Here is a 23,769-nt window from a genome sequence, read left to right on the forward strand (position 1 = left end):
GATTGGCCGATAGTTAGCCAGGCTTGAGGGGTGGGCTGTGGGTTTCTTGAGAAGAGGGTGCACAAGAGAGTGCTTCAGAGGGAAGGTGAGGCAAAGGCTCCAGTGGAGTGGTTGCAGAAGTTGACCAGGGCAGGAACGAGGGCGTCAATGTGGTTCTTGATGGTTTTGGACACAACAGGGAATAACCTGTTTTGACAAGACTTTAATAGATCAGACTTGTCTGGAAATCCCATCGGGGGAGAACAAAGGAAAGGAGGAGAGGCGGCTGCAGGGGGGCAGGAGGTAGTGGAGGGAGAAGGGGGAGAGGAAAAGGGTGGACAGGATGTCCTGGATTTTAGAGATGAAATTAGATCCTTGCAGAGTTTGGCCGAGTTGTCCGATTCCGCAGAGATGCAGGCTTGGATGTGGGCTCTCTTCCTAGTACGGACAGGGAGCCAGTATTGCCTTTGGAGCAGGTGGCGGCCAGTTTGTCAGAGGGTGCACAAGATGCCCACCATTTCCTCTCAGCCACCCTACACTTGTGTTTAAGGGCGACGAGGTCAGAGTCGTACCAAGAGTTGCACTTGGCTTTGGGCTTCAGGCAGATCCTCATGACAAGGGTAAGAACATCAAGAGTCTCAGCGATAGCGGAGTGGAGTTTGGAAACGACAGTGTCAGGATATAGAAGAATCTAAGGACGTTTCCAGTGTAACCATGCACACCTCATCCTTGTTCTCCTCACCTGTGCCTTCAGGAGGTGCGTCTGAGGCCTCGGACTACTTCTTCCTTCTGTGTGTGGTTGTTTTCTTGTCCTTCTGCAAGAGCGAAGGGCAAGCTCCCTTGGAGGGCATTTTGCCTTATGAGCAATCCACCAGGCAGTGGGGACCCCGGGCAGCAGACGCCTGTCCAGGGAAAAGCCTTGCGGCAGAAAAACCCTGGTAACGATGAACTGCAGTGAGTAAGTAGAGTAGAATCTGGTAGTCCAATTAAGGTTGCTCCGAGGTCCGAAGCACCAACAGGCCGGTATTCCAGGAGTATATCCCTTCAGAGCAGTTGTAGATATGCAGGTGGGCCAAAATGGATCCAGCACTCAAAGTACCAGAATGCACCAGGACATAACAAGTACACAGAATGGAATGGCAGAATGAGACTTGACAAGGAGAGGCTGAAACGGTATGGTAGGACCAGAGACGCATGCCAGTGGGAGTAGCGGCTGCCAGCAGGTAAGCGGAGGTAAGTGAGGGAGTAAGACAGTGATGAGACGCTGATGGATGGAAAGGGTGACCAAGAAGTGCAAGCAGGCGCGGGGAAGAGGAGATACTTACGCCGGGGTAGGACAGGCACAAGCGTAGAATCACTGAAGAGCAAAACGAAAGGCAGTGCGAACTCCGCAGCATCAGACCCAGCAGACAGCGAGGGTTGCAACGCACATGCGCGATGAATTTGTGCTGGGATATACATGGCACGGCCATGTTGGGAGAACACTAGACCGACAACCCTGTTCCAAGGGAATTTATCGGCATTGGAGCAGCCTCCAGCGATTCCACCGTTTCCAAGGAGGCAGATTTGTGACAGAATGAGAGTCAGCCAGAGGTGGAGGAGGGGGAAGAGAAAGTGATTGTGAAAGCCTTAACTGACCCATGCTTCATGGGCCAGATGACCGAGAAGGTGGTTGGCAGTGCTGGAGCTGGCTTGGCCTGTTGGGTAGAGAGGAGAGATGGGAGGAAAGGAGAAAGTGATCGCTCCAGGATAGAGGAGTGGTGAGAGGGTTAGAGAGGGGGAGGTCAGAGGAGATGAGAACATCTAGAGTGTGCCTTGCAGAGGGAGTTGGGCCAGAGGGGAGAATAGAGAGAGTTGCAGAGGTCACGGAAGAGTCCAGGAGTGGGACAGGAAGCATCCAGGTCGATATTGAGGTCTCAAAGGAGGCGGAGTTGAGTGGTTGAGGCCATGAGGGAGGAGGAGAGTTTAGCCCACTCAGAGAGGAAAGAGGTAGTCAGACCAGGTGGCCGATGGATGATGGCAGACCAGGCATTCAAAGGTAGAGTTCGGCCTGCATTGGAATCGCAGAGGCAGGAATCCATTCTGGGAAGATCTAGGCTACACCCACACTGGAGCGGTTGGATCTGGGTGCAGAGAGGATCTTGTAGCCATCAGGGAAGAGTGTCAAAACTCGTGACTCAGCTGGCCGTGAACCATGTCTCGGTGAGGCCAAGGATTTCAAGGTAGAGTTCTTCCAGGAGGTTGCAGATGTCAGGAGTATTTGACAGCCGAACATGAGTTAAGAGTGGCAATATGGAGAAGGTTGCCAGCCTTGAAAGACTTCCGGGGAGGGGTACAAAACAGAGGTACGCCCTGCTGAGGTGCAGAAGGAGCCCGAGCAGGGGAGGAAGCCGGAAGAGGGCAAGGTAGGCAAAGAGGGGGCAGAGGTGGGAGGCAAGGAAGCTGGAGAGGAGGAAGAGGGCACAGCAGGAGAAAGAAGGAAGTTTATGAGGTGACGGTTGGCCTGAGGGCCTTGGACCAGGATGGTGCCATTCTGGTAGACATTAATGATTACTTTAGAGGAGTGGAAAAGGTCCAGGATGGCTTCCCAGCGGGTGCCACCATTAATGGGTGAGGAAGAGAAGGGAGAGGGAACCGAGACCATATGGGGAGCCCAACAGTCTGGTGAAGGAACGACAAAGAGGATGTCGGTGAGGGTCTATCTAGACCAGGTTTGGAGACCAAGCTATCCTTTTTGAACTTCTTCCTACCAGACTTGGTGAGAAGGGTGGGCTAGTCGATGGAGAAACAGTTAAAGAAGATAGGAGAAACCGAGAGCGCCATAAGTGATTTTTTGCAGTAGGGGAAGAGGAGAGAGAAGCAAAGGGGTGGGTGGGGAAGCAGAGGAGGGGGTAGCAAGACAGGAACAGCAGGACAGGGTAGCACAATGCAGTCACATAGACGCAGCCGAAAACAAAAGAATATAGCCACATAGCACAGCTAGATGCAGATTTTTGGCAAAAGGTAGGGAACAGCAGGGAACACGTTTGTCTTTGGCATGCTAAGGAGAACACGATGCAGCTGCAGAAGAGAGATGTAGTGGATGATCAGTGGAGTTAGAACGAGGGACTGACCTTTGTGAAACAGAAAAAGTTCACTGTTCAATTGTCCTGAACGTGTGGACATCTGATCAGCCTCCATGTGCAATTCGGGGGTGCAAGAGTACCCCCAGACCCAGCCAGGCAATGGACAGGGGAACAGACAGGGCCCTAGAAGGTGGGCCTTTGAGGGGTGGGCCCGGCTGACACCTGCCGGTCCACAATAGGCCAGTTTTGTTTGTAGGTTAGCCAATCGTCACGCAGGTGGGAGGGGGAGAAGGGAACTGAGGTGTCTCTTAATGATCCGCACATGGCGATGGCCATCTTTACCTTGCTGCAAGCCGACACTGAGAAAGGCTGCTGGTGCAGGCTGCACGTTGGGAAGTGTGCATGCTGCCCAGTCAACAGTGGGATACAGGCGAGGAAAAAGGCTTGCGTGATGAAATGATAATAGATAAGATAATTTTGTTCTGAGTTGCACAAGAAATAACTATGCAGCTTTTTTTTCTTTCTTTTTTCCCCTTGATTCTCCTATAGTCAAGAGTTGTCCTACCTCCATGTGGAGTGAGGAGGTGATGTGCGGCCGTCGGGTGCGACCGTCAGGCATCTGCTCCGGTCTGCAAGCTGGGAGTTCCTCTCAGGGCTCATGTGAGGATAAATCTGCCTAACAAACTGAGAGCCAGTGGAGAGATTTTAGTGCTGGAGAGATGCAGTCCCTGGGCTTCAGGCCAAGGATAAGTCTCAGCCCTATTCTGGATTAGCTGGAGGGGTCGTAGAGAGGAAGAGGGCAGACTAAGGAAAAGGCTATTGCAGTAGTCTAGCTCGGAGAGAACCAAAGCTCTAGAGACATTGAGCTTCTCAGTGAAAGTGAGAAAAGGAAGAATTCCTTTGAGGAGGTGGAGTTGAAAGTGGGACTTCTTGGCAATGTCCTCAATGTGATGGATGAAGGAGAGAAAGGCATTGAAAGACTCCAAGGTTTCTGGCTTAAGTTGAAGGAGAAGGGGGAGAGCCCATAGAAGATGACCAGAGTGAGGTAGAGGAAAGGGGAGTAGGGGCCCCAATATGAAGGATCTCTGTCTTGCTGGCGTTGAGGCAGAGATTGTTAGAAGTGCACCAGGACTGGATGGCAGATGCAGTCAGGAATGATAGATGAAGTGAGAAGAGGATCAGAGGGAAGTTTGAAGAAGAGTTGTGTCATCTGCATAACACTGGATGTTTGGTGAGAAGGTGGTAATGAGGTGTGCAAGCGGTCCATTGCCCGCTCGGAGATGCCTAGGGTATCATGGAGCCGTTATGAGGATGGAGTGGTTGACCTTATCAAATGCAGAGGAGAGATCAAGTAGAATGAGAATAGCTGGAGAGTTGGGATCGAGAGATGCAATCAGTTCCTTGCGGGTGTTCAGAAGAGCACTTTCCATGCCTCTGGATGCTCTGAGTCTAGTTTGATGCTCGTGGAGGCAACCAACGAGTTCAGTGTGCTGGGTCAGTTGGGGGAAGACCAGCTTCTCCACAAGTTTCCCAAGGAAGATGTTGATGGATATGGAGCAGTAATTGTCTGAGCAAGATGGGTCTGCAGAGTGTTTTTAAAGGAGGGGCGCTTGAAGGAGGAGGGAAACGATCCAGTAGCAAGAGTGGTTGCAGAAAGCAGCAAGAGAGCCAATATGGTCCTTAATGGTTCTGGAAGAGCAGGGGGGGGACCTGTTTGGAGGAGACCTTCGTGGAGAGGACACCTATTTATTGATTTATAGGGCGCCAAAGCCTGCAGTCATCAGGGGGCACAAACAAAAACACAGGGGACAAACATAAAGGCATAAGACAAAAACGCAGGAAGAGCCAGTGCATCCGAGAAATGGCATTAGTTCAGATAAATAGTGCAGTCTTCAGTTTCCGACGAAAGATATTCCTATTATAAGCCGGAGCTCAGGGGCAGGGCATTCCAGATCTTAGCGGCCCTGATAAGGAAAGCTCTTCCCAAGCAATTGGCGAGAGAGAATTTGGGAGTTTTTATCAACGCCAAGGTGGTTGAGCCTAAGTTCCTTGGTGGCTCATAGAGAGACTAGGTACTTAATATAGATTGGAGCGGTGCCAAATAGCGCTCTGTGTGTTAGTGCAGCAGCCTTGAATTGTAGCCGAGCAGCAACTGGGAGTCAAATCCGAGATATGCTCTCCTAGATTTCTTGGTAATAATGCGGACTGCATCATTTTGAAGGAATTGCAGAGCTTGGTTGTTTTTTTTATTTTTTATTGGCTCCGACTAACAGAGCATTGCCGTAGTCTAAGCTAGACAGAATCACAGCACGAGCAACTGAGGAGCAGTTGGGCGTTGACAGGAGGGACTGGGAATTAAGAGGTAGGAGGACACTGCGGATGGGTTGGTTAGTTCCCAGCAGATTCTAAAGATGTTGGCCACTTTGTTAGATGCACCAGAAACGCAGGCCTGGATGTGGGCCCTTTTCTTGGCACGGATGGAGAATCTGTATTGCTTTGGAGCAGGCAACAGGCCAGTTTGCCAGAGGGTGAGCCGGAGGTCTGCCACTCCCGTTCCGCAGCTCTGCACTTACATTTAAGGGCTGCAAGTTCAGAGTCATACCAGCTGTTGCACTAGGAGGCATGTTTCAGGCGGATCCTCATGACTGGAGCAAGAATGTCAAGTCTGTTGGTCATGGCAAGATGGGGGTTGCTGAGAGCAGAGTCAGAAGTAGAGCCTAGTGGAGAGAGAGTGGGGTGAAGGTAAATACAAAGGCAACAGCTGACACTTATTGCATTGGACGAATGTTCGTGAATGAGGTTGGCAGGGTTGGGTGCGGTGCGGTCTCCCCGGCGAGAGGAGAGAGTGGTCTGACCAGGAGAGCGGGGTCATCAGTGGGGGGGGGGGGTGGTGGTAAAAGATCAGTGTGGATGAAGGTATCGAGTGTGTCCGGCCGAGTGGGTAGGGCCAAAGGGGAGGCTTGAAAGGGAGAGCGATGTGCAGAGGTCACAGAAGAGAGTGGTTGCTGTGATTGAGGAGTCAAGATGGATGTTGAAATCGCCCACAAGAAGGAGTTCAGAAGTGGTTTGGAGGAGACGGGACGAGAAAGCAGCCCATTCGACAAAAAATAGGGTGGTAGAGCCAAGAGGCCTGTTGATGGTGGCAATATTAAGAAAGGAGGAAGGAGAGATGACCAACTTGCATACCAAGTGTTAGGAAGAATTCTCTGTTTAGGCTGAATTTCCTAACCTAGTGAGTCCCCCAGCAGCTTTGCTGGATTTTCTGAGGTTTATTTTTTCTCCTGCCAAGAGTGAGACTCTTTTACCCTCACTCTTGGACATGACTTGAGAGAGTTTTACTGTGACTTGCTATGTGCTTATGGGCTAGGGGGTAATTTTCCCCATAGGCCATCATTGGTTTTTGAATGTGTGTTACACAGCACCCTCAGTGCAGTAGCACAGGGGTGTCCTAGAGACCCCCAAACATAGACTCCACACCCTGGGACTGACTACTGTCTCCCTGGGTCTGTAAAGTTACCATTGACTTTACTAGTCTTAACTTAGGAACTTAACCAGTACAAACCATCTTACTGTGGAAGTACTGGTAGGGGCAATTAGATTGCCCCTGGGTCTGTTGTCGGGGGGGTACTGTCCCGTCCCCCCTCGCCGAGTTCTGGCTGGTGGCAGTGGATACCACGGAAATATTCCACCGGAATATTTCCCAATGGGATTTCCCATTGTTTTTGATGCACCACTTTTTGGTGCAATGTTAAAGATACCGCCGGTTTATTTAATTAATATAAATTCACCGGTTGGGATCTTTTGCCGGAACTCGCCGCCAAAATGGCGTCTAGGTTCACTTCAGTAACCCTGAACCCGAGTCGAGCCTTTGTTCCACTTTTGGCGGGCTTCTGCACAGAAGCCCTCCAAAGTGGTGCCATTCTGTCTGGGTACCACAGGGGGTGTGGGAGGGGGTTTAGGCACCCTGGACTGAGTTGCCTTGCCAACTCATGTCGCACTCTAGTGTGATTGGCCCAAGTGGTGAGCCACCCCGCTCACCACTTGGCATGTTTGAGTGACAGCTAGGCTGTATGAATGGGGGTTTGCTGCATAAAAGCAGGGTTTTTGGGACTGGTTCTTCAGAAGTCGCCACAGGACCTAAGAAGCCGAAGAGGGAGAAGCCGAGCCGACCTGCCAAGACGACACCACCGGTGAAGCCCTGCAGAACCGTCTCACCACTTTTCCCGACGACAGAGGAGATCTCCCGCTCTCTTTATTTCTACCTTTTCCCCCCCCCTTTTGGTAATACTTGTTGGAGTACCATCTAGCGTTAAGCGCTCACCTCTGCTTGGAAATAAGTGGTGTTAACTTAGAATTGTCCAACAAACGATTAGGGATGTACATATGAGTAATAGTAACTGTGTTTGACTTTCTTACCTTTTCTAATGTGCTAGTGTAATTTATGAGTGTACCTTTAATAAATAAGTTTATACTTTTACACCTAGCTCTGGTCAGTGTTTGCCTGTGCTATTGTGCCTCTGTACCTATTATGTATCCTCTGTATACTGCCTAACTCGTCTTGAGGGAAGTCTGGCTGCTCAGCCACAGCTACCACAGTGAATCTGTGCGGTGCAGACTGCTACCAAGTGGGTTTTCTGCCAACACATGTAGTCTTAAATCTTTTGCAGTGGTCCCAGAGGGAACTGCACAGGTTTCTGCCTAACACCAGGCTCTCAAAGGAAGAGTAGGGCTGGGTGGGTATGAGGGAAGAAGGGACCCACTCAGGGAAGATCAGAGCAAGAGATCAGAGCAACTCCACCATCAGCACGGTTATGGCGAGACTTGGAGGTGATTTTATAGCCATCCGGGAGAAGGGAGTCAAAAGCAGTGGGCTGGCATTGAACCACGTTGCGGTAAGAGCAAGGATATCGAGGTCAATGTCTTCAAGAAGGAGGCAGATGTCAGCAGAGTGTTTGATGGCAGAACGAGCATTAAGTGTGGCAAGATGCAAGAGGTCTTCTCCTTTGATGGTTTTCCGAGGTGTACAGTAGGAGGAGGGGTTGACGGAGAGAGTGGAGGAAGAAATAGCAGGTGTGGGAAGGAAGTTGATGAGGGACGACAGGTGCCGATCAAAGAGAAGGAGGGTGGGTTAAGGACCTTGAGCCAAGATAGTGCCAGTGTGATGGACATTAATGATACACCTGGATGATGCAAAGCCCAACACGAGGACTTCCCATTTGGTATTTATACATTCACCAACTGGGTCTTGCTTCCTCTCACTGCTGTTTAGCCTGTCTAGAATAAGTCTGCCTTAGGCTTTACCTGCCTTGAATTGCTGGGTGCCATTCTTAGAAAGTGTGCTGTAGGTGTAGCTGAACTTGGTCTGCCTGGTGCAATCCTAAATTAGTGTAGAAGGTTATTGCTTACCTTCTGTGTTCCACTGATCTGATATGCAACTGTATATTGCACCATAAGGTCTTACTCACCTGGAATAATTGAGGTTCTCCTGAATGTTCCTCAACTGATTGTCACTGCATGACTGAGAGAGGCGACTACCCTTCACTTATTGTAAAGTATCAAGTAACTGATGGTTTTACTCCACGTGAATAGGTGTCTCCTATACTAAATGTGTTTGATAAGGTCTGACTTCCCTAGAAATACTGTTAGTTTCCTGAACAGGGTCCATACTTTGGTCTGTGTGCTTTAAAGCATTGTGTTGTGTTATAATAATGTGTTTATGACTCTGACAAAGTACTTATTCCAAGACTTTACTTGGTCTAATTATAATAAACCTTTATTGTTTTATTAAACTTCCGGTTTAAGTGTTTCTGTTGAACCCGTGGTATACTACAAGTTCTTTTTACCTTCCTACAGCCCTCCTTCCCTCCTAAGATAAGCCTGGCTGCTCTGTCTACGCTACCAAATACTCGGGTGTTAATCAAAATTTGCAGAAATGTAAATAAAGGGAAAAAATACTCTGGTGGTACAGCCTTATACTAAGTTTTGTGCTATCTCGGTTGTATGTTTTTACTAAACTCTTAGTTGGACTACAGAAAAACTGTCCTAACACGGAGGCTCTGATGTTTTACGTGGGCAGGACTGGCAAGTTCATGTCCTCAGACTTTGTTCTCTGTGGTGGGCAAGTCGTGCAGCAAGTTGACCTCTAAGTACACTAGCTCTGTGGGTAGGATCTTTCCTCACAAACAGTTACAAATACCAGTGATTGCCTCCTTTTCAAGGGCCTTCATGCCCATTCAGTTTTGGACCAAGTAGACCTCCGTGTCCTTCCAGAGTCGGGTTCTTTGGGAGGACATATCCAGGGGTACACTTGGGCCTCGCTTTATGCTTTCTTCTGTCATTACTACTTAGATTCCATCTCTCGGGCAGATGCCAGGTTTGGGCAAGTGGACTTGAGCAATCTTTTTGGATAGACAGTGCCTGGTCCGCCTCCCCTTCATTGTGTGAACGATTCAGAATCTCCCACTAATATGGAGGAAGGTGGCGGAACATCGAAATTACTCAACATAGTGGCTACTGTAGTCTGCCTTCCATCCTAATACACTTCCCACATTTCCTGCTAAATTAGTCCGGTTCAGCTTAGGCGACTGAAAGGACTGCCAATGCGAGGATGTGGGTGGCGCTTAGATGGGCATGGACCACTGCACATCTAATCGACTTCGAGGGATTTCTTTTTTTAAATGCACTTAAGAATCTAGTCCCTTTGAGCAGGAACTCTCATCTATGGGGGTAGAGATACTATGGACTAAAAGTACAGTAGTCCTGACAGTAAAAAACGTTGCGTAGTGTAACTTGCCCACTGTAAATACTTGTATCTTGTACACCCCTCTCTTTTGCCACCCAGCATTCTTACTCTGCCCCTTTACTGGATCAAATGAAGAATAAAAAAGCAGAATTACATTTAATGCTGCAAGAAGAATGGTTGTATGCTTTTAGCTAACCACTGAAACCAATATCACGCCAACTGTTGGTCTGTCTTGCTGTGTTGTGCGTTCTACACTTGAATATCTGTTCTTGTCCTGCTAGGTATCTTGGATCAATTTTTGTCAACTTATGGCAGCCTCATTCCACTTGGCACTGATGAAGTGGTTGAAAAGCTGGAGGATGTTTTCCAGGAGGTCTTTTCAACACCACAGAGGTAAAGACTGGTGCATTTTATTTGGGGTATCCAACATGCAAATAGATAGAAAAATGCTCAGAGTAAATGTCCAACAATAGAATCCTGGCCAGGTAGGGGAGGGCTGCTAGAGGGTCAATACCAAGGGCTGCTGCTGCAATGTCTCCAGTGTGTCTGGTCTGTCTAGATGCTACTGAAGTAACTTATATAGGGCTAGGTGGTCAAAGAATTGGTGAAATAAATGGCTTTTATCTAGAATGTTTCTAGTTGAGAGCACAGTATGGTGGATCAGCTCAGTGATTTTTAAGATTCTCTCAATACTTGGCGATACCTGCTAAACATGGATGGGACTATTGCTGATAATGGCTATTGGATTTCTACCAGCCAAATCTTCCCAGGTGCTACTGGGGTAACATTAGGCAAGGTGAGCTGTGGTGCAGCCGATTAGTCCTACAGTAGCACGTGTTGAGCAGACGCGCATGCTGGTTTGGATCCTGCTAAAATGTGCTTGCGCTTTGGGATCGTCATCCGCAGGAGGAATGAGGAGATTGGGTACGGTTTTTAGTAGACTAGATCAAGGATGTCCGAATCACTTTGAAATAGTGAGCGTGCGCAGCCCATCACCACCTCTTTGGTAGTCTGTTTTCACTTCATAATCTGCCTCATTCTATTCCCTATCCCGTGGCACTGGTTCCTGTGATGGTTTCTAATCTTGAAATAAAATGGTGACAGTTTAAAAGACATGCAGGTATGTGCATTTGTATTCATTGGGATCCATTTTATTGAACAAAAACTGTGTAGAATGGATCAGAAACTAGTGCACATTATACTGTGGGAGCAAAAATTCAAGTTACTAGCCAGCCATAAGTCACTCACCACCTCAGTTATATACATGCAGTACGCCATTCTCCACTTGCCAATAGTCAAATATCACTAACCGATGGTTTAGTGGCGAGCGCAAATGTTGCACCCTATTATGCAGTACATTCTTGCTTAAACCAGGATAGTGGGTGTAGAGTGGATAGTTTGACACCACTCTCCTAAATGAAGTGGGCGTCCAATGAGTGATTGTGATGTCCTGGTGACTTCCCCCACCCTCTTGCAGGTAACGTCTGGGGTAGTATCCTCAGCCTCTTTCACCTACTTCTCATGCGGTAGCCCACACCAGGATGTGACCTGTAGTTCTCAAGACCTGTAGTTCTCAAGATCTCAGCAAAAGAGCGCTCTCCACCTGTTATCCTCTGCGGCCTGTGCTTGGACATCTGCCTAGGACTTTGGAATTACCCTCTTCCACTGCCTCTGCGTTACTATTTTCTCTTACTTCGTGCCTTTCCCTGGACTGATAGCGCTGGTCTCCCATTGTCGTCTGCTGCCGACGTGGTGCCTTCGTTCATGGACCTCTAAACTGACTTCCATCATAGCCATTACATCACCACTGCAGCGAGTTCCATAATCCTGTTCCACCCACCACCACCCACGTGCTTGGTGACTGGCACAGTCGCTTTCTTCCACGTGACTGCTACTCTAGGAGCCCCTCTGGGACATCTGTAGCCTTTGGCACCCTTCTCAAAAGGCGACCTTCTTAAAAGGCTTTGATCTTCAATATTTATTCCCGCTCGTGGCAGATCATGTGCTGACTTCTCTTTTATTCATCTACTTTTTTCCTTCCTATTCTGTCTTTATGCCTTGTCCTATTACCTCTAGAATAACTTATCGCACTCCTCCTGCTCTACTGTTTGCTCGCTTATGCTCCCTCAATTCCACGGTGGTCTCTTAAATGTTTGCTCTATCTGCAATAAATAACACTCTATTCTTGACCTCTTCCTTCGGTCTAATTTCCACTTTCTTTGTGTAACTGAAACTTGGATCACCCCCGATGGTTTCCCTTCACACTGCTTCTACTTCCTTCTCTCATACCCCCACACCCACTTAGACACGGGGGGCCTGGCAATTCTCTTTAATTCCCGATTGCTTGCACTTCCTTCTCCTCCTTCTCATCAGTCTGGTTCCTGCCTAGACTTAATCTTCTCTTTTTCCCCTGCTACCTCCTGTCTCCTCTTTCCCCTTTTTATGCTTCTGATCACCTACTTCTCTCTTTCTCCTCCTGCCCCTCTCTCTCCTGTTCGACTATCTTTACGCGTCGTCTCTCTTCTTTTGATTCTTCACCTTTTCTCTCGTCATTGAATTCTTGCCTTCCTCCAATCTCACTCTTCCCTTGCTTTTCTCGTGACTCGGCTGTTGGTACCCTTCATTCTTCTGTGCCATCTGTCCTTGACTCACTTTTCCTCTACATTTTTTCTCTCCCACTCGTAAAACTTCACAGCCCTGGCTCTCTGCAAGTCTTATTTCTGTTCGCTGCAGCCTACCTAAAGCCAAACGGCTATGGAAAAACTCTCTCTCCCCTCCTCATCTTGCTACGCTCTCCTTGTTGCACTCTTCTTTTGACTCTGCTTTACTTATTGCTAAGATATCCTATTTCTCCGTACTCACACTTTTCCTATCTCATCACCCTTGTCATCTCTATCAGCTTCTACACAATATTGTTAGGTACGTTTTTCTAAAGCCCAACTGGTGTGGGTCTGCATAAGACTTAGCTCTTGGTATTAGGCACCCAACATTTAGGCCTGAACTACACAAACCGGTAGAGTGGCTGAGCAGCCAGGCTCATTTTAGGAGGGAGTTGTGTGAGCTGTAGAGCAGTACACAGACTCAATAAAACACTTGCACAACTTAAAGCTATATTCAAATATTGTCAGGATTCCATGGTACATTTCTAGAGTTTCAAAGGTTCACAACCTTAAGACATACAATTACAATTCGAAGGTAAATTTCATAGACTTCATTTACTTACACATTAAATTAAGAAATCATCATTTAGCACTAAAACCCTTTGGATGTAGTTTTACTTAGAAGTGTGATGTTTGGGTTATGTTTCGATTAGAATTAGAACTTGTATAAATATTCCTTAATGTTAAATTCAGGAATCGCTTAATTCCCCAAAGCAAGATGAAGAGTCTTTTCTGCAACAATGATTGGTGTAAATAGTTATGAGGTCATTTGGAATGTAGCGCAAAGTTCTAAACGGCCTTTCATTTTAGTAGCCTTTGAGGCAGGTAGCAGTTTCTTTAGCTCTAGTGAATAATTTTAAAGTGTACTTAATTCTTAGTATCCCAAGATTATTTTAGAATTTCCATTTACTACTGGTTCGAAGTTGAAGTGAAGCTAATCCAAGAAGCTGTGAAGATTTGTACAGATGAAGCAAGCTAACTTTATTTAATCTTCAAAGTCTAACGTCAAGGATTTTCAGTTCGAATTAACCTTAGAAAAAACTGAGTGGAATCTAATGTTAATATTTATTTTTTGGTTGAAGAAAAAGGTTGTGTTAATGTTTGAACTTAAATTGTTGCGCATCATTTTTGAATCGTAGTGTATTTTGCGTGTGTAATATTTACTAACAAAGCGCGTAATCCTTCGTTAAAGACTTGCGTGTTTGTTTGTTTTTTAACATAAATACGCTCGCTAGCAGTTTCATGCGCGAGCGTTTCTTTTCCTTTTGAGTAATACGCAGTGCGCGTCTAGGAAGTTAGAATAAGGAACCCTACGAACGTCATACGCGTGTGCAAGCGTTGTGATGTATTTTCAGGAAGCGATCGTTTTTGCAGGACAATTGAATTGCGTACGTGAAGCGTTGACGTCTTTTCTGGAAGCGTTTGTTTTTGCAGGACTATCGAGTACATGAAGCGTTGTGACGTCTGACGTTTTACTGGAAGTAAACGATTTGCGGAACTCGTTGCCTCGGAGTCAATCTTTTGAAGAGTTTTACATATTTTGGCATCGGATGATTGCGCAACTTGTGCTAACTTGATTTTAAGCAACATACTTTCTTCTGAAGCAATAAATACTAGAAAGAGTATTAAGAAGTACATTTTTATGTTATATATATTTTTGTGAATGAGAAGTTGAAAACATATTAGTGAACAAAAAACTAAAACCAAGGCATTTTCTAAAGAAAATATTACCACAGTAGAAGAAGAAACCATGATTACAGAATTGTATACTTGAACTACAAACTGAATAAGCCTATCGGCATCAATGCATAGGCTACAGGTATAAAAAGGAGAGTGGTAGCATTTTAGTAAAATTAGCTAGAGTGGATTGATTATTAATATATATATATATATATAATATATATATATATATATATTTTGTCTCCTAGATTGCACAGACACTGAGGCGTATATCCAGCTCCAGAGAACAACAGTGCCAGCCAGTGAAGATCTGTCTTTTGTTATTTTATCCTCCATTCCCCTTTCCCCTTGGGTTTGCCAGCTTGGTAGTTTTATCTGTTGAAAGACTGTTGGGCAGGCAGATTTAGGGGGTCTGGTGGGCCCAGAATCACTCCAGCAGGAAGATTCAAGACTGGACCTGACAAATATATTTATTTTTTATATATACAAGCCACAATCAATGCTAAAAGGCAGCAACTAAGAATAACCTTACATTAGAAATTGAATTAAGTTTATACATGGAACAATAATGCAGGTGAGTAACTTTTGGTTATACTTTTCATTTCCAGCACACAGTGACATCAGTTAAGCATTTAGAAGTATCACCTTTTGAGAAATAAGAAAGAAGGAGGGAAAATAAAGCTTATACACTATTCAGTCTAGCAACTGTAATTAACAAGTACACTTGCCCCGAGGGATGTAGGAAGGTTGCTTCCTAGTAATAAAAGTGTTCACGATTAAAACCTACGGAGGATCCAGCATTGCCAAACAGAAGATGGACCTTCTTTGGGGAACCAATACAGCCAACGTCAAATGAATAGTACAGTTCTGATGATCTTCAGATGTAGTTAGCTAAGCAGTCAATAGTTCCTGAAGAAAACACAGAGACTCAATGGGAGCCTTACTGTTCACACACAGACTGCAAAGTCTGCACAGTGAAGTTGAGGTGAACTCCAACTTGAAGAAAACAGCACTTCCCAAACTAGTAAGCACCCAAAATGAACAAGGCAATTACACCCCAAACCCCACAGCCACAGTACCTTAGAGATGAAGAGGAAATTGTAACTGGCTTCATTCTAGATGCAATGATGCAGACCCTGATTCCTGCTCCTTGGTCGTGGTGACGAATCGGAGGACCTCTGGTGGCCTTCTGCGGCAGCACTCTGGAGAAGGGCTCGGCAGCAATGGCTTCCGCTCACTTCAGCGGCTCTTTGTGGTTTTGGCGCCGGTTGGATTTTCTTCAGTCCTGAACTCTGGTGAAGAAGTCCGGCTTCTGTAGGTCCACACGGATGCCTATAAAGTTTCAGCCGGATTCGATCTTCGGATGACGATTCACTCGATGGTCCAGGTTCCCCGGGTATTGGTGTCCTTCAGCCCAGGAAAGTCGCATGACGTTGGGGGATGGCCCAAAATGAAGAAACAAAAACAAAGGGGTGCGGGTCCTGGGAGTCCCTCTCTACCGGCCTATATCCCAGGAGACTCTCAACCATATTATTTAGCTCACTATCACTTCCACAGAAGAGAATTTCCATTACATATCAGTCTTTGTCCTGCCCAGGGGCAGTTCAGGTCCGAAATGCCAGGCAATTCTTCTGAACAAGAGTACCAACAGCAGTCCCAGGTACTCTTGTTCAGAAGAGAATTGCCTGGCATTTCGGTGCTGGACTGTCTTTGGGCAGGACAAAGACTGATATGTAGTGAACATTTCTCTTCTGTGAAGGGAGGGTGAGCTAAAGACTGTGGTTGAGACTCTAACCCGGGATAAAGGCCTCTAGAGAGACACTCCCAGGATCCCCCCCTTGTTTGTCCACAATGAAGGTCTTGAGGCTAGTTGGTCCCACCAGCCTAAGAGAGGAAGTCGTCCTTGGTGGGTCTTCCCTGTCGGTTTGAAAAACATGGTAGGCACAGCTGCAAGGTTTCACCGGTGCTTCTGCTTTCCTGGAAGGTGCTGCTGGTGTCCCTGCTCGTCCTTCTCTTAGGATTCCTTGTTCCAGTGGTCGACTGTCTGTAGTCCCAAAATCATTAGGCCTCATAAGTTTGGCGGTAGCCTTGCCGGTAAAACCGGCAGGCTACCGCCAAGCTTGGGAACATTTCTGGGGCCCGCAAAATGGGGAGGTTGGCTGCACTGGCACCATTCAGAATGGTGCCGGTGTATCCGACATGCTCTGCTCGCGGGTGCCGGTACGGCCGCCAGGTCAGACCTGGCGGCCATAATGGCACCTGCGAGCAGAACTCTTAGGTAGCTGATCCGGGTCAGCCAGCCGACCAGTTGGATCTGTTTTCAGCCAGGCAGATCTACAGACAAAGGACAGTGAAGTTTCAGGCTCCTCCCTCACTTCCTGCCTTCCCAGACATACTGGAGCCTGGGCGGGCTCTAGGGCTGAAGCCCGCCAAAGGTAAAACTCACAAAGGACTCCAATCTATTCTCAAGGAGAGCAGAAAAGCCCAGAAGGAACTGACAAACGGAAAATGGCAAAAAAAGACCAGGCCAGGAGGTGGGGCATTTTGAGAAAATCATCACCCGTGGGGGCTCTACTGCAGCTTGGAAATCGGCCTGCTAGTAACCTGTACAAAAGGTAGTAAAAACCAACCACTGCCACCAGCCATTTAAGTTGGTCATTAGTAATAAAATGTTACATGAGGAGTGAGAGAAGGAGTTACAATGTTACCCCCCAGCACCCTACATAGGGTGGTGTGCTGGACCCACAAACGAAAGGTAAGTAAGATACAAGTTCTTACTATTCCTGGGAATTGTAGTTCTCACATGAAAATGTATCTAAACATAAAGAGGAGTCCAAGGGACTCCCCAGTGACACTGCACATAGGGTGCTGGGTGACAATAAGCAAAAAGCAGATGCCTGTCTTTACATATGGAGGTTACCAAACTCCATAAAACAGTAAGAATGAAAATCCCAGTCAGAAAAACCGAATGAGTGAGTGGTGAAAAGTTCCACCCACTCAGTAGATTAAAATCATAAAAAGTACAAGAGTCCAGCAAAAGTGCTGGGGGTGTGTCACGTTAAAGGGAATTAGCACAGAAACTGACCATTCTCCCTAACAAATATCCTCTCTCCAAAAGCCCCTGATCATCCGCCTTTTCGTGCCTCTTCCTCTGATTATGCAAACTAGTTTACATCTAAAGTAGATAACCTACGTCGATCTTTCACCCGCACCATCATTACACTCCTTTTCATCATTCTCTCCTCTTACGGACTCGGACACTTCTGCTCTTTTCTTATCCCCCCTCCCCCCCAAGTATACCCCATCTTCTTCCATAATTACCTCTTATCAACTCCTCCCTTCATCCTGAATAAACCTTCTCTTGATCCATCATCTCCTGCTAACTTTCACCCTATTTTCCCTTTCTCTTTAACATTCTTGAATGGGCTGCCTATACCGAGGTAACCCGTTATCTGAATCGTCACTCTTATCCCTCCTTTGCAGTCTTGTTTTTGTCTGTCTCATTCATCTGAAACTGCTCTCCTCCATGTTTTAAATTCTCTCCTCACAGAACGCCATTCCACATTTTCTTCTATTCTTATTATTCTCGATCTGTCTGCGGCGGTCGAGACTGTGGACCACTCCTTATTTCCTCTTTCCACTTTGGGGATCTCTGGGTCTGCCCTCAAATGGTTTTGCTCTTACCTTTCGCAACAGAGCTATTATGTTAACTGGGCTGGACACTCTTCTCCCTCACTCCCTCTTTATGGTGTCCCTCAGGGCTCGGTACTCTGGCCTTTTCTTTTCTCCCTTCACCGCTCCCCTTTCTGCCCTAATCTCTTCCTTCCATCTTTCTTCTCACCCATACACAGACGCCCAGATCTTGCTCTACACTCTACCATTTCAAACTGTCTTTCAGCTGTCCAGAACTGGATGTCTTCTTGTTTTTTACATCTTAATTAATTAAAAACTGAGGTTCTGCTATTTCCCTCCTCTATTTTTCCCACCATCCCCCTTTCCCCCATCCTCTTTCCTTTTCACTTTCAGCATACAACCTGGGTGTTATCTTTCCCCATTCCCTCTCCTCCTCCCTTTATATTTCCCCCATTGGCGGCTCCTGTCGCTATGCTTTTTAACATTCGCTGTGCTCGTTCCTATTTTTCTTTTTCCGCTATTAAACTCCTCCTTTCTCCTGTCTTTTCCCTAATCGACTAATTATCTTTATTGCTTGGTCTCCCTGCCTCCCACCTTCTCCCTCTTCACTCTGTCTACAACTCTTCCATCTGTCTCCTTTTCTCCTTACCCCCTTGCTCCCCATCACACCCTACCTGCTCTCAATTTAATTTCTTCTTTTCGAATCTCGTCTTCTGTATCACTTTCATTCGATTGTCTTTAAATGCACTCGTAGCCCGACTCCCCTATCTGTACTCCCTACTCTCGTTCTGTGTCCCTTCGCACACCTTAGAATCTCAATCTATTTTTGTTTTTTTAACCGTTCCTAAAACTCCCTATGCCTCGTCTCCTTTCTACTCCTTTTCTCTTTTGGCTCATAAACATTGGAACACTCTTCCCCAATTGACTTCGATCATCCCAAACAAACTTTAAACTCTACCTTCTAACTTCTCTTGTTTCCTAAAATTCTATGCTCTCTCGCTCTGCTGATGTAACCATCACTTTTTTTTAACATGTTTTATTGCTTAAATAAGACATTTCAACCTTTAACATAATCATAAATCCTCTGGAACATGACGAGACATCACTTATGTCCAATTTCTTACCACTTTGAACTGTACTGTTTGGCCAAAGGCGCTGAATAATAAAGAGAATCCAAAGGCGCTTTATGAATTCAATAAAATACAAATTGGTTGTGGCGTAGTGTTTATTATGAGAGGCCGGGGTTGTGGACACGTGATCCTGTTTCTTTAATTGATGGTTTTTGCTCACTTTTAAATGTGGTGTCTCAGAGGTTGATATTGGGGTACGATTAGTTAGGTGAGGCGCATTAAGAGTGTTCAAACGTGGCTCATGGGGAATTTGAACTTCTAATTTGTTCTTCAGTGAAGGTGGCAGTGGGATAGAGGGAGATGGTATGCAGTAGGTAAGGGCCTTTGGTCCATTTACAGATTGAACAAGGGAGAGTAATTTAGAGGGAAAATGCAAAACTAAGCATAGCTGCCAGATGTGTGGAGGTAGCTCTGTGAAAGTGAAGATGTGTTGGTTGTCGAGGTTAAAGGGTCCATGTGGTTGTGGGGCATCCTACGAGGAGACGAGACTCCTGCAGAGCAGATTCAATCAGTGGCTTATTTTACAGAAGCCTAATAGAGGGAGAGGTAGCAGGGAACCTGTTGGTGTGAAAGTGGCGGTGATGTGAATTGCTTTCTTCCCTGAACTGCTGGAGGGGTGTTTATATTAATCAATGAAGATCTGAGGTATGAATTGAGGATGGGGGGGGGGGGGGCGGGATTGGCTAATTAAAGAAGTGAATTGCTACTGCACATTTTTATCCTTCAACTCACTCTCTTGCCATCCTCTGCCTCCCTCCATACATGCATATTCTGTCCCTTTTTGTAGGAAGTCCTTGGTGTACCAGCTGATCCAGTCTTACCAGCGTATGTCCGGCAATGCCATGGTGCGAGGCTTCCGGGTGAACTACAAGCGGCATGTGCTGTCTATGGACGACCTTGGCACGCTGTATGGGCAGAACTGGCTCAATGACCAGGTATGAAAGATTTTTAGCTGGGGAGCTGTCATCGTATCGCTGCATTGGGTGGGGGGTGCATCTGTGTGTGGCATTAGAGACAAAAATACTCTGCTCAGGGAGATTGTGGTGACACATTGTAATATGTGCTTCAGCTGTCCCCCAATAAAATGTTAAAATTTGGAGGCATTTAGAAACTGGCTAGTTGGATAGACTTTGGTATATTTTAACCTGCACATGAATTGAGGTAGAAAAGTCAACTGATCTGCGCTCTTTGTATTTAAGGCACAATTCTTGTAACACGTGCCTTCAAATTGTTAGTTTAAAGTTGGCATTGATTTAGGGAAGGAGCTGGGAGGAGACTGTGCATGCCACCATTGTAGTACCATACTTTTGATCCAGAGCGAGGTGAGTAGAGCTGCTGCCCACCTTTTTGTTGGAGTGAACAGAGTTGGTATTACTGGTGTTCATTTTCAGTAGGGCTTGTGGCCTGGTGTTTCTCTCTCCCCTGCACGTTCCTCCCCGGCCCACTTGAACTTAGAAGCGTCCCAAATATCCTCTCTGTGCAAAGTTGAATTTAGAAGCGTGCCTAATATCCTCCATGTGCAAAGCTGAATTTAGAAGTGGGCCTAATATCCTCTATGTGCAAAGTTGAATTTAGCAGTGTACCTAATATCCTCTCTGTGCAAAGCTGAATTTAGAAGTGGGCCAAATATCCGCTATGTGCAAAGTTGAATTTAGAAGTTTCCCTAATATCCTCTCTGTGCAAAGTTGAATTTAGAAGTTTCCCTAATATCCTCTCTGTGCAAAGTTGAATTTGGTTACCTAATATCTTATTTGTGCAATCCTATTTGTGTTGAATTTAGAAGTGTCCCTAATATCCTCTCTGTGCAAATTTGAATTCTGAAGTGTGCCTAATTGCGTGCCCTGGTTGAATTTAGAGGTATACCCAACAGTGTGCCTTGATCGAATTTAGAAGCTTGCCTTGCTTGAATTTAGAGGCATACCTAACAGTGTGCCTTGATTAAATTTAGAAGTGTGCCTAATATCGTCTCTGTGCAAAGGTGAATCTAGAAGTGTGCCCAACGTCCTCTCTGTGCAAAGTTGAATTTAGAAGTATGCCTAATATCCTGGCTGTGCAAAATTGAATTGAGAAGTATGCCTAATATCCTGGTGGTACAAAGTTGAATTTAGAAGTGTGCCTAATATCCTCTCTGTGCAAAGTTGGATTTATAAGTGTATATAACATCACTTTGGCATAGCGGAACTTAAACAGTGCCCCTAATAACGTTCACTGTGCCAAAGTCTAGAAAGTCTGCCCTGCCCTATAGCTTATCTGTGTCATAATTCGCATTTAAAAAGTCCTCCTAAATCCCACTTAAATGTCCACCTAAAAACATATATGCGGTGTTACATTTGTAATTCTGCCTAAATAGCATACCTGTATCCAAGCCTGCTAGAAGAAAGTCCTCCTAACAGCGTAACTCGGCTGTAGTGCTACTAGATAGTCTGCCTAATAGCATATTCTATGGTCTAGCTACATTTCAAAACTGCCTAAAGGCATACCGGCAGCCTAGTCTGCAATTAGAACATTAAAATCTAGAATACATGAATAATATCACCCTGTTGAACTTAGAAACAGTGAATAATCTCACCTAGTGGTATAACTGAATTTCCAAAGTTCAAATATAAAGTGTAATTTGCATCTGAAACTGTACCTAACAGCAGGTACTGCTGTGGTATTGCAAATCGTAAAAACACTGATCATTTACAACAGCCGGAGTTAGAGCTAAAGTCGGATGGTGTGAACGGAATCTCCCAACACATCTATAACACAGTTACTAACCATGAGTGCACCAATCCCACCAAGGTCTGCCGGAAATGATCCCCATGCACTGCCCCCCCCCCCCACCTGCCTGCCCTACCTCTCATCCCTGCTTCCCCAATTCAGCCCACCCTCCCCACATCCCCTTCCCAAACACCAAGCCAGAGGGGCTCGATGACGAGCCAACCGCCCTAAGACCACTGCTCCTCCGAACCCCTCCACCGGTCAGCCTACTACAATCATGCCCGCTCCCCTCACTAGCCCCTCAGGCACACCCTGCCCAACAATCATCCACTCCCACTCCTTCCCATTAACACCCACCATCAACCCCCCATGACCGCACTCCTTCCCCCCCAGCCCTTGCAAGAACAGAAGCCTCATCCCGCTCGCCCTCTGACCCCCCCCACCCTCTCGCACACACCAATCGCAACAAAGACACTAAAGAGGAAACGTACCTGGTCCCCCTCAATCTCTCAGCACTCATCGCCTCCCCTGTCACGATCCACCTCCTCATCCCCACAATCGCCACTCTCGCCCCACGCCTCACCCTCCCTGAAACCTCTCTCCCTCGAGTTCTCACCGACCACAACTGAAACTCCTAATCCCCACAGTCCTTCAAATCCCCCGTGCCAAACCCAATCATCCCATCTCGTGCGTCCATCCACTCCCACCCGAAACCCACCAAATTTTCTGCTTGCCCACTCTTCCCATCGACCATCAACCACCCCACCCTTCTCGCTTCCCAGTGTCCACCCTTCTTCCCCCCCGCCCCCAACCCCCATCTCTGAAACTCTGACATCAACCTCATCTACCAAACTGGATTGCATCCTATTTAATGCCCGATCCGTAGCAAAAAACAGACGCAGCATCTTTGACCTCCTCGCATCCGACAAACCAGACCTGGTCTTCATCACCTAAACCTGGTTCTCTGACGACCTCGCCCCGCTCACCAATGAAGCTTACCCCCCCTTAACCCCCTCGGACTACTCGCTCATCCCACTGAACCGTCCCTCTAGAGGAGGTGGAATAGCATTTGCCTTCAAGTCTCACTTCCACGCTTCAGTCATCGACAACCAACCTTCCATTCCTTCCTGCGAATCACTCCATGTTAAACTATCCCTTCCACCATCGTTCTCCCACAGCTTCCTAATAATCTACAGAACTCCCGGCTACGACAGACAATTCTCAAACCAACCTCTGTGACGCTATTGCCACCCTCCAACTAAGCCATCCCAACCTCCCCCTCTTAAGAGACTTCAACATATGGCTTGACATTCCCACCAACCCTATGACACACTCTGGTTGATGGCCTAGACGCAATTAACATCCAACCCCACTTAAACTGCCCGACTCACTATAAAGGACATACTCTTGATGCCATCTTCATCTCCCACAACCTGATGCATCTAACCCTCCCCCCCCTCCCCCCACCCCTATCATCTGGTTGGATTACTTCATTGTTTCTTTCGCCATTTGCTCCCCCAACCCGCCTCCTGTACCTGAATCTGAACCTCCGAATCTATGCAAATTCTGGAAGAAAATAATAATCCTTCCTGACCTAGCCGACGCACTCCTCCAGTCTCCTCTGCCTACGTGCTCACTTGATAATCAACTAACCCCCGACGCCTTTGACTTCATGGCTCAACACCTCACTAATGCGGCTCACACCCTCTTGCAAATGATCAGCCCGCCGTAGCCTTTTCCCTAGATGGTTCACCCCTGAATTGAAGTCCAGTAAACAACTATATAAATACCTAGAACGTAAATGGCGGAAAGAAAAAACACTGCTGAACAGATCGACCTTGGCCCGTCCCCTTCATCAGTACAAAGCCGAAATCCGGAAAGCAAAAAAAGCCCATTACAACTCCCTAGTCCTAAACTGTAAAAACCCCAGCAAAGAACTCCACAAAATCATCACCGAATTCACGAAACATCATGCACCACCACCGTCCCGACCCCCTCACAATCGCTGTGCGACTCACACTCGCTCCACTTTTACTCCACAGCTCTCGAAAGGTCAAACGCTCTAACCAACACACTAGCTGACATACAATCTCTAGGCAAACACCCCCAACCCTATACCAGCCAACCCACCGCCTGCAACCTCTACCCAACCAACGTTCGACTCCTTCAGTCCAATA

General features: G+C 46.8%; 1 protein-coding gene across 3 annotated transcripts in view; it reads left to right on the plus strand.

The window, feature by feature from the left end:
* SENP3 (SUMO specific peptidase 3) overlaps positions 1-23,769 on the plus strand; it is a 407,541-nt gene that overhangs the window by 235,099 nt on the left and 148,673 nt on the right. For all 3 annotated transcript variants that reach the window (XM_069644338.1, XM_069644347.1, XM_069644357.1), the window contains exons 4-5: positions 10,068-10,179; positions 19,677-19,824. In XM_069644338.1, coding sequence (XP_069500439.1) covers positions 10,068-10,179; positions 19,677-19,824 — 260 coding nt within the window. The remainder of the gene's footprint in view (positions 1-10,067; positions 10,180-19,676; positions 19,825-23,769) is intronic.

Source organism: Ambystoma mexicanum, chromosome 1p, assembly GCF_040938575.1.
Source record: "Ambystoma mexicanum isolate Mex_15411 chromosome 1p, UKY_AmexF1_1, whole genome shotgun sequence".
Lineage (NCBI taxonomy): Eukaryota > Metazoa > Chordata > Amphibia > Caudata > Ambystomatidae > Ambystoma > Ambystoma mexicanum.